General features: G+C 33.5%; 1 protein-coding gene across 4 annotated transcripts; it reads left to right on the top strand.

The window, feature by feature from the left end:
* Positions 1–7492: 7492 nt before the first annotated feature.
* Positions 7493–10225, top strand: LOC18040031 (50S ribosomal protein L7/L12). 4 transcript variants are annotated; one of them, XM_024181439.1, is made up of 3 exons: positions 7493–7733; positions 9089–9110; positions 9382–10225. In XM_024181439.1, the coding sequence occupies exon 3, from the start codon at positions 9388–9390 to the stop codon at positions 9967–9969; it is 582 nt and encodes a 193-aa protein (XP_024037207.1). In that variant the 5' UTR covers positions 7493–7733; positions 9089–9110; positions 9382–9387; the 3' UTR covers positions 9970–10225. The 4 variants fall into 4 exon arrangements, with proteins under 4 accessions (XP_024037207.1, XP_024037209.1, XP_006429055.1 ...); XM_024181441.1 differs by lacking the exon at positions 9089–9110 and having other exon boundaries at positions 7493–7722; XM_006428992.2 differs by lacking the exon at positions 9089–9110.
* The last annotated feature ends 1399 nt before the right edge of the window (positions 10226–11624 follow it).

Below are 11624 nucleotides of genomic sequence, written 5' to 3'. Positions count from 1 at the left end.
TATGGATTTGTTATGACTATTTATGTTGGATGTTATGGATTTATTTTGGTTGATCATTATGGATTATATGGATTTCCTTATGCTTATGGATATTTTTGTTTTTACTAATGAGCTTATGTTGCTATTTTGATGATTGATAGGGGGAGCTTTTATTGTTTTTGATGATGAAGGGAGAGAATGATTTAATATGTGTTATGAAAATATGCATATATCTAGGGGGAGCATGTATGCAGGGGGAGTTTTTGTTAAACTATTTTCAATTTTTTTTTTAACTTGCATTGATTAAGGGGGAGCTTTTTCATAACAAGATTAAAGTTTTGAATGTGCTTTGTCATCATCAAAAAGGGGGAGATTGTTAGCCTATATGGCTATAAATATTGATTTTGATGATAACAAACCACATGTATTTATTAAGTAAAGATTTATGAATTGTGCTTTTATAATAAGAAAATGATGTTATGGAATTAAAGCATTTTGGACTAAAATGAAAGTAATTTTAAAATCTTTGATAGTATTTTAAAATTTGGATTTGGACCTATTTAAAACTATTTAAATGCTTTTGGGCCATTCTATAATTTCATAAAGTTGTGGGATTGAGAAAGCATTATTTAAAATTCTGAAATTGGACCTATTTGTAAAGTTTCATAACATTTTGGGCCATACTAGAGTTTTATAAAGTTTTGGGGGCAAACTATAAATTTCGGGAAATATTTTACTGTAGCAGTTACTGTAGCAAGCGGCTTACCGGATACTAATAAACGGCAAGCTGGATACGGGGCAGTAAGCACCAGAATGAAAACGGCTTACCAAATTCCGAAATCCGGCAAGCCGGTTAGGCAAAATTTTGAATTTTGCCTTAACAGTAACATAAATTCGGCTTACCGAATTCCATAAAACGGCAAACCGGATAGCCCAGAATGTGAGTAATGGCTAGTTTTCGAGTTCAAGCTATAAGAACTCAAATCCAACTCATTTTGAGGATCTCCAACAAGCAAAAACAAAAAGCACACGTGATATCTTGAGCTTATAACTTGCAAAACACAAATCATTGAATCATTCATTGTTCTTCATCTTTGAATATCTACTCATTGAGTGAGTTTGATTGTAAATTTCATTTATTCATTTCATTTGTAAGAGTTTGAGTGTGTGAGACACTTGAGGGAAGAGATTGGGAGATAATCTCTTTGTTGTAAAGGTTTATTAACACCTCGAAGTCAATTGTAATTGGTTGAAGTCTCGGAAAGGCTTGGATAGTGAAATCCTCAAGCTTGGATTGCTTGGAGGCGTGGACGTAGGCGGGGATTGCCGAACCACGTAAAAATTCGTGTGTTTGTTTCTCTTCTCTCTTACTCTTTAATTATTGTGCCTTTATTAAACTTATTGCTTTCAATTTTTATTAAGACATTAGATTGCTTGTTGTGTGGATTTGCTAGGTTTATTTTTAAATTTCCAATTCACCCCCCCTCTTGGGTTGCACACTTATATTTCAGTGTGAAGTTAAAAATCGAAGCCCAAAAATGGAGGTTTACTTTCCAAGTGAGTTGCTGGAAATAAAGAGTAAAGAAAATGAAAAACTCATTTGGTCAATAAAAAACTTTGACCAAACACTAGAAAGTCAACACGATAAAAAAAAGGTCAAAATAGTCTTTAAAACAAAACCCCAGACTCATTTATCTTTTATTTATTTATTCACAATCAGGACTGTTCAAGATAACATAATATGATGAGATATTTAATGAGATGAGGCTGGGATGAATTTTTGTCCTAAAAAAAAAAGAAAGGACGAGAATGAGACTTTTTTTTTAATCCTAGTGGCATATATGCAACTGGAACAAGACTAGGATCGACAAATTTCGTCTCATCCTATCCTATTGCAAACCTTATAGGGGGTACTTATGAGCAGTTTGTTACTTTTTGTTACTCAAACGAGGTATATATAAGATGTTAGTAAAAAATGATTCATCATTTGCCTAATAAATTTAAATGGCCACATGTAGAAGCAGAGGAAATCTTGCCTCCGAAGGCTCAAAGAGCACCTGGTAGGCCCAAAACATGTAAAAGAATAGAGATTGAAGCCCATAAGAGACTATTCACTGTATGTTGTAAATTTTGTAGAGTTATTACCATAATAGAAGATGTTGTCTTGCTGATCCAGCCAATTTATACAAGAAAACAAGGAACATGTTGGTAAGGCAATGGTTAAATCATTCAATATTTTGTATAATTATCAGACTTTTTTTTTTCATTTGTGCACAAATAATAATGCAAGTGTTGTTCAATTTTTGCTTTATGTCTGAAGAAACATAAGAAGACATTAGCAGCAGCTTCAAGCTCAGGTGCATCAGTTGCAAGGGACCATGTTGGTGGGAACTTACAAAATGTTGGCGCTGCTGCTAATGGCTCTATGCATGATGGATCAGTTCATGGTGGTACTTATATAAGTGCATCTCAGCCTGGTAGATCTACATCAGGTTCATAATGTTGCTTTTTTGAGTTTGTAATTGATATTTATAATTATTTTGTTCACTATTATCAGCATTTACTTATTTAAGTTTTAAAGCTGACTTTTTGTTAGGGGTTAGATTGATGTCCATCAATCCAGTCGGGGGTATTTTGAAGTTTGTCAATCTGCAAGATGGTGAAATGAAGTTTATATTGACTATTTAAATATTTATTTTTTTGCCATTAATCATAAAGGCATAGCAGCTCAGACCTCAAATTTGACATCAACACAAATGTCAAGTCAAGCAGCAATGGGTTCAGCACCTAGGAAAACCACAAGAAATGCAGCAACAATATAAGCAGGCAAAACAAGTGATATTGATCCACAACCTAGGACATCTGTAGGAGGAATTCTCATTAGAACAAGATTGAGAGACTTGAAAGGCAATGGCAAAGTAGTGCTTTAAAGAGGTTGGTAGGCATCTCAGCTCATTGTTGTTAATTGTACTCTAAACTATTTGCCTGCTCATTGGTTGCTATGTTCTTAGGCTATGAACTTGTGTTGCAAAGGCTATCAAATTCAGTCGAAATAAAGTAGACATGGCATCAAACTTATACTTTGTTGTTCACTATAGAGATGTGTTGTTGATTTTGTTCTTTTGTTTTGCGTGTTTAGTTAAATGTGAAGCCAATATTTATATTGAAGCTTAGTGAAGCTCATGTAATTATTTTGATTAATTTTTTAGGGGTGTTGCAAAGAATATTTGGTATGGATATCAGAGTTCTTGTAATTGCAGCAGACAAGATAATATAGTTAGTTGTTATTGAATATTAATTCCAACACTCTAATTAAATATATGTATTACAAGCATTATGATAAAGCTTACAAAATGCAATAAATGAGTTCTTTTCTGGAATGCCACGTCTTCTTCAAAGCTACTTCTCTACTTGTCTCTAGTATGGTTAAACCTTAATAATTTCTAAGAAAATTGTCACAAATATAGAATACACAGTATCAACATGAGGACAATTTGCAGCAACCTTATCATTGAATCTGATTTTGCAATAAGTTTGTTAACAACCTCCAAAATCTTGCGCTCTTCAACTACCACCTCATAATAATCTTTAAAATCATCATCTAACAATGTTGCTCCTCTAGCAATTATTCTGTATTCATGCTTAGTTGGTTCCCACTACCTAAAGAAACTACAAGTTTTTTTCTCGCATTTGAAGTACAACCTTTGAGGATATGAAATAGATTCTAAGATTTTCACAGATACTCGCTCACCACAGTCAGTGCAAAATTTGTTTCTAAATTTGATAACTTTGCCATTAGTCTGCAACTTTTCATCTTCATTTGTATAACGACTCCAGCTACCTTTGGATGATGACATTATTTTTGCTGTTTAGCTTTGCTTTGTTGATATTCTGATGGTGTTTATGATTTTGTGGCCGCTAAAGTGTGTTGGGAGCTAGATTTAAGCCCAAGCTTGCCATATACAAATTGGAATTTTGATTTTTTTTGTTTTTGCAACAGTCAACTGTTTTAACTTATCAAGTTGATGGCATACAAGGTAATATGTCCAACTTCAAAGCCCAAATTTCATTAACAGTAATGGCAATTCTTGTAATTTTTTCAACTTCAAAGCCTAATTGACAAATAACATTAATGGCAATCTTCGTAAATTTGTTTAACTTCAAAACCCAAATTAGGAATAATGATTACATTTTTTTGCCCATTAAGATATTTCACTTTTTGAATATTTAAATCTTATAAACAATTTACTTTTTCATATTTTATTATTTATTTTGTATGTGTTCCTATATCCTCTTGCGGACATGTCAAATCAACTGTTACTTTTGAATTCCTACATTACCGTTAAGAACTTAGATCATTACATTTAGAAATTTTCATACTTTAATTAGTCAACGTTATTCAGCTATTAAAAATAACAATTTTTGGGGGTACATTGAAGTTTTCGTACTTTTGGGAGATGAACTGAAGTATTTCAATCTAATAAGGGGATAAAGTGAAATTAACCTGTCATAAAATAGTTGGTTAAATGAATATAGAGACAAGTGAGTGCTAATACTTGTAGAGTTTATTAGAAAGAAAGTAATGAAAAGATTGCACAAATGGCATTCTAAAGCAAAAAAAAAAAAAAAAAAAGTGTTGGGAAGCTACCTCCAACCGTAAGGAGAAAGTTGAATGCATCTAGGCAAGAAAAAAGACTTGTTAGGGTGGTTATGGCCAGTGAGTATGAGTTTGAGGTAATGGATGAGAAATGCAAAACCTTTGTAGTTAACCTGCAGAATAGAACTTGTGACTGTGGTGCCTGCCAAATTTGTGGGATACCATGCAAAAATGTCACACTATGTATTGCCCGGAGGCAGGAGGATCTTGTTGATTATGTAGATTGGAAATTGACGGTGGAAGCATATTTAGCCACATACTCAGATGTTATACATCCACTTCTTGATCAAATTACTTGGTCGATTATTGAAGGCCTCAAAATCTTATCTCCAAAGGTGAAAGTCAAAGTTGGTAGGCCTAAAACAATGAGGAGAAAAGAGCCAGGGGAGCAATAAGAGAAAAAAAAAAAGCCAAGCAAAAATGTAGAAATTGTGGAAATTTGGGTTATAATAAAAGATCATGAAAAAATACACCTGTCATTACAAATGATCAAGCTATGTGTTGTTTATATTGCATGTATATGCTTGTTCAGTGTCCACTCATCAATAGCTTTTATTATCAAAGGTATTTACATGGCCCTGCGCCAGAAAATACAAATGCATGAGAGAGAATATTTGCTTTCGAAAACGTTTAGCACGCAATAGGTAAGCCTAAAATTCTCTTTACCATCTTTATAGTTCTCATCTTTACTAATTAATCGTACAGTAATTGATAATGCAACAGTAACGACACAAGCTATAAGAGGAATATCTAAACAAGCTAGTCACCCATGTTGTCATACAAATTTGTCAACTTTAAGTAAAATCTCAAAAAGAAATTTGTCAGTTCAAAGAAATATCTCAAGAACACATGTTTTACTTTTACAATCTATTATGAACTGTGATATTACATCTTCAGGTCAGCATCGGCATTGGCCTTCTTCAAATCAGCATTAGTATAATCGTTTCTTTAAGTCAACATCAGCAGCACACCTCTTCAAGTAAGCATCAACCCAACAAAATCAACAACAACCTTATTCAAGTCAACGACAAAGATGGCTGTGATTCCATTGGACGTCAGGACAAGGTAAATAATAAACATCCCTTATTTAGAAGTATGTTAGGAGGGCTTTTTTTATTTATTAATATTTGATGATTTCGAGATATTAATTTTTTTAATTCTTTGTTTTTGTTGCACCTGTTGGCATAACTTCTCAATTTTTTTTTTTCCTGTCAAACATAGATCCCTGAAAATCTCATGAAGTTTGTTAGTCGTAATGATGAACATTGCTTAGAAAAAAAAAATGTTCAGGATAAATTATGGATTTGTTTCCTTTTGATGGAAAAGATTATGCATTTTACAAGGCAGCTTTTTTTTTTTTTTTTGTGGAATGAATCATGATAACTTCTGCTATTATGTGTTAGCACCAATTAACAAATTATGATTTTTGTTATTATGTTTTGCTAGTAGCAATTGACAAATTGTTGGCCTTTTTACTAAATCTAATCAAATATGTCCCTCGCTAAGCTTCTAGATAAAAGGTAAATTAGGCAAATGGTAAGAAAAATTGATTGCCTATTTCAAAATTTATTATTAGAAAAGGTTTATTCATAATTTAAAGTAAATAATTTAATTAAAAGATAATTACATCTTAACTTTAAGTTTTAAATAAATATATAGTTATTGATTTCATTATGTACGTCACCGACGACATATCTTAACTTAATAACATAATAATAATTATAAATTAAAAATAAATTTATATTAAAACAAATGGAGTTCACTAACAAAAAAAAAAAATTTATAAGTCTTTTCTAAAACGTTAAACGCGTATCGTCTTTTCCCCGAGTTTATTGCTGCCCTATAAAAAACCGACTATATGTGTTCGATTCGGAATTGAACCGAGAAACGTATCGGTTTCATTTATTTAACATGCAAAAAGCAAAATCATATTAATTTTAAAAAAATACAAAAAATACACAAAACACTAAAATCTAAACACTCAAACTCTTCGTCGAATCACTCTCTCACACTAACACACACCAATTCTCCAGCCGTCAGCCGCAAACAGTCTTCTTTCGCCGTTGGGCTCGCGGTCGTCATCGTCGCCTTAGTTCGTCGCACTCGTGTTGTCGTACCCTCGCTTCAGCCAGACATTGTTGTTGCGTCGGTGAGTTGTGTTATTTCTCTCTCTTTTTTTTCCCTTAAAATATTTTTCCTTAATTAGGTTTTTTGCGAGTTGGGATTACTAGATTATGGTTTTATTTTTTCAGATGTTAAAATTGTTTCTGAGTTGGGATTCAGGTATGATATCTCAGGTCTGTTGCTTTGGAATGTCCAATTGTGAGGCTTTGTGTTGTACTAGAAACAATCGAAATATACCAACAAAGTGTTGGCTCCACTGGTAATGGAGTCTCTTTAAGTGACTTGACTAGATTTACTCCCCAGTTTGAATTGTACGGAAGTCATTTTTGTTGGGAGAACTTGTGCCTCTCGGTTCGAGCGGAGATTTCTAATCTGAGTTGTGATACAGGCTTAAAGATGCCTCTCACAGTTGGGATCCTCCCCAGCATACCTCGTGGTAAAAAAAAAAAAAAAGAAACAATTGAAATATATATATTCAAACAATTAAATTAAGGATTATGGAGTAATACGTTGGGTGATTGTTGATTGGATGAAATTTTGGGCAGTGTCCCGAAATTTATTTCGGGTTCGCTTCTATTCGGATTAACATATAAAATCTGAATGGGTTGAAAATTGCAACCCGACCCTTTTTGATTTTGGTCCGGGTTAAGCAAATCTAAAACCCGATCGGGCTGGACCTTTTAATATATATATATTCATAAATCTCTCCCTCTCTCTCTATCTCCACTGACGCACGCCCAATTCCAATTTCAAAACCTTCGATAAATCCCCCTCTTCTCATCTTCTTCCACAACAGCAGCACAGCCCTCCTAGCGCAGCCCACAGCCGTCCAGCTGACGCCCACTCTCCGGCTCACTCACCTCACGGCTGACTCACTCCGCCGGCGCCCGTTTGCTTCCGATCCAGCTGCTGTCGCTTCCATCTCCGCTATCCCCTCCATCCCCTGCCAATCGATCTCTGCAGTCAGTACTCAGTAGGTTACTTTTTTTTATTATTGTTATTATAAACAATCGCCGCATGTTCCTGGTTCATGCTTTCTTCCTTTGTGTTCATGTTCCTGGTTCACACGTCTGGTGAGCTTGCCTAGTGTGTTTTAGTTGGATAAAAATTGTTACAAATGTTACATGGCAAGGAAGTTTAAAAGGTGTAACCCAAACTGAAACCCGAACAACCCGAACCAAATTCCGATTTGCCCACCCCTTTTTGGAGAATTGATTCGAGTAAACTTGCTCTGTTTTTTTTTTTTTTGATAGGGGCTCTGGTTTTATTTTGAAACTATTTTCTTTTTCAAGTTTCAATAATTCAACAATCTTTGAATGCTTTTGTTTCTTATCTCTCTTTTTTCGTTGTGGTTTGCTTCTGTTCCTGAGACCTTCCATTTCGAGGATTTTGTTTCTATGGGTTTGGTTTCTGCCCTTGTGAATGTGGAATGGATAAGAATTATTGTTGGATTTTGATTGTTTTCATAATTATATATTGATTTGGAATTAAGATCAATCACATTTATTAGGCGTGGTCTTTATATATTTTGTGTTGCACATGTGAAATGAAAATAAGTAATATGCTTTATTGCTTTTAATGTGATTTCCTGAATTTTCTGCTTGACTGCATTAGTTGGACGACTTTCCAGTAATTTATTTGTTTTATTTCATCGAATTTGATCCCACATTTTAGTTGTAGTTTATAAATTTTAATTCAGTTTCCCCGTTCTCTTGTGTTTTCTTTTTTTCTTCTTCTTGTGTTCTCTAAACATTTCCTTTAGTGATTTTGGAAACTAAGTTGATTTTATCACAGACTTGTACGATGAATTTACTATTGTTGATAAAACTATTTTTCGAAAGTCATATTTATGATACATTAGGAACTTTTATTTCATATCTACAGTTTTTTTTTGGTGGCACGTATAAATTTTAAGCCACATTTCAGATATAAATATTAATCATATTTAGTATGACTGCACTTCTCATGCAAACAACCTCTGCATTGGACCAAAAGGGTCGGCATACTTGCTAAATCCGGGAGACCAGATGAGTGCCTAATTGTGTGTGTGCTTTTGCTTAAGCTAATTGTCTTTCTGTACAATGACTTGAAATTTAGTTTCTTGAGATGTGGAAGAATAGATGATACAACCTAGTTTATGGAAAAAAGCATTATTGATTTTTGTTTTGTGGAGATAGTTCAAATTTTTGTTTTTGTTTTTTGCCCCCTGACAGCGTTGTCTTGCATCATAGTGTTGCCCTTGTTTTTGGCAGCTGCACATGAAATTACTAAGAAATTGTCCTTTTCTATCCAATACTATGAATTTTCAAGTAGATAACCTCTTTTTAGCTCATTCTTTTCATTGATACAGGAGAACATGAAGCTGACTGTACAATGACTTGAAATTTAGATTCTTGAGATGTAGAAGAATAGATGATACGACCTAGTTTATGTGAAAAAGCATTATTGATTTTCGTTTTGGGGAGATAGTTCAAATTTTTGTTTTTGTTTTTTTTTTCCCTGACAGTGTTGTCTTGCATGATAGTGATGAAATTACTAAGAAATTGTCCTTTTCTATCCAATACTGTGAATTTTCATGAAGTAGATAACCTCTTTTTAGCTCATTCTTTTCATTGATACAGGAGACCATGAAGCTGACTGCGCTAGCAAAATCTATTTGTTCCCGTCCGTTTCTCCCCAGAATAACTGGGCCTTTGCAGTTTCGTTTATTGCAGCATGATTTTGTTCCAAGAGATCCTAAATCTAAGCCCATTAAGTACAAATATCCGGCATTCTATGACCCATATGGCCCCAGACCCCCACCCTCAGATAAAGTTGTTCAACTTGCAGAACGCATTGCTTCCCTAACCCCTGAGGAACGCAGGCAAATTTCTCTCACACTCTTTAAAAGGTTTTGTCTCCCAAAGTTGCAGCCGATTTCAACAGAAGGCTTGGACTTAGGCCCACAAGGAGGTGCCCCTGCTGGATCCGCAAAAGTTGAGGAAAAGAAGGAAAAGACAACCTTTGATGTTAAATTGGAGAAGTTTGAAGCTGCTGCAAAACTGAAGATTGTTAAAGAAGTCAAGACGTTTTTTGATTTAGGAATGAAGGAAGCCAAAGAGCTGGTTGAGAAGGCGCCTGTTGTCCTTAAACAAGGGCTAACCAAAGAGGAGGCGAGTAACATAATAGAGAAGATAAAAGCTGCTGGGGGAGTTGCCATTATGGAATGAACATCTCTGGATCAGATTGTACCATTGATTGTTAATTATGCTGTAAAAGGTGGTTTCATTGTCTGGAAAATGGTGGAACTCAGACCTTTTACTAAATTTTGTTATGTAGATGGATAGCAATCATTCTCAGAGTTTTGAAGGAAATAACTAGTTTCACATTTCCATCCAATCTCACTGTATGAGTCGTGTGACCTCGGCAGTCGGCAGTAACTTGTGTTGTTCTTGTTGTTAGTCTCAGAAGTTCTATTTTTCTCAAGGCAAACGTTCTGGTAGTTGCACAATGGTTCAGAATTTATTTTTTTTGATAAAGATTTTTAATATTATTGACAAAACAATTGATTGGGTCTTCGTAAGAGGAAAACGCAAAGATAAAGCTAAATTCTTCCTGGCTAAACTATTGGGCCGCCGGAGGAGCTCCGCTCTTACTTTATTCAAAGATCCCGGTCGGATCTTAGGGCTTTATTTTCATTTTTGTTTTAGTAGTACAGATATAATCATTTTCTCAATGAATTACAAACAAAATCCAAAAGCAATCCTTCTGTCTCCTAAAATCTTATCCTAATCTAAATTGTGCACAAACTCTCTCTTTTCCTCTCTCCTTATCTTTAGTTTTAAGCATCTCTTTTATTTTTAAAAATTTCAATTTATCATATATTTTTGTTAAAAGACTAAAAAAATTTATTAGCACACTCATATTTTTCAGAAACTTAAGGTTCTTAAAAAATATAGAAGACAATTTAAAGATAATTAATTTACAATACGCAAATATAAAATTTATCCTTTAAAGAGAAAATTGTTGTGAACTGGCTAATCCAACAATAATGAAGAACAAAACAGAAGCTTTTACATGAAAACTTCAACTTATCATATATTTTTGTTGAAATACTAAAATATATATATATATATATATTCCACTCTCATTTTCTATTTATCTTTTGAAAAAAAATGAAAGTAATTTAAGGTTTTTAAAAATAAAGAAAGTAATAGGGATGACAAAAAAATCCCAAATCTCAATCGGGAGTTGGGATCCCGAACTACTCGGGACGGTATTGGTCCGTATTTTAGGATTAAATTTTAAAAGTGGGTGGGATTTGGGACTAAAAAAATTTTAATTTACTGTATGAGACGAGATTAGAATCTAAGTCGAGAGCTCATTTATCCGGTTTGTCCCATTTAATTTTTGGAAGAAATACTATATTAATAAAATTAAAAGTAAGTAAAATTAAACTAATGGTTAATGAATAGTGATTCAAATAGCATTATAACAATATACTTTAGGCCCAAATAACAAACACAAGTCCATTTGTTGTATTATTTTTAGTTTAATTAAATAAATCTAAAACAAAAATATTAAACTGAAAACCTAACAATATTTTAACTTAAAACTAAAACATAACCGCTTGTTGCTCATTCCTAATTTTTGCTCGCCTTCGGCCACCTCATCTAGCATTTCGGTAGGTTTGCATTTTACTTCTCTTTCTTTATATTTGAATTTAATTGTATTGGATTTTTAATTATTTTCTCAAATAGATTCATTGGATTAAATTTTTTTTAATAATTTAATGAAAATTATAGTATTTATTAAATGGGATATTTGGGACATTCGGACCCATTTGGTCTGGGACGGGATTTTTAATGATTCAAGATTGATCCAA

The sequence above is a fragment of the Citrus clementina genome, unplaced genomic scaffold, assembly GCF_000493195.1.
Source record: "Citrus clementina cultivar Clemenules unplaced genomic scaffold, Citrus_clementina_v1.0 scaffold_6, whole genome shotgun sequence".
NCBI classification, from domain to species: domain Eukaryota; kingdom Viridiplantae; phylum Streptophyta; class Magnoliopsida; order Sapindales; family Rutaceae; genus Citrus; species Citrus x clementina.
The sequence above is the reverse complement of the archived record's forward strand: the minus strand, read 5'-3'. Positions and strand labels throughout refer to the sequence as shown.

Coding starts and splice junctions, on each gene's coding strand:
- LOC18040031 (XM_024181441.1), top strand. CDS start 9,388: ATGAAGCTGACTGCGCTAGCAAAATCTATTTGTTCCCGTCCGTTTCTC.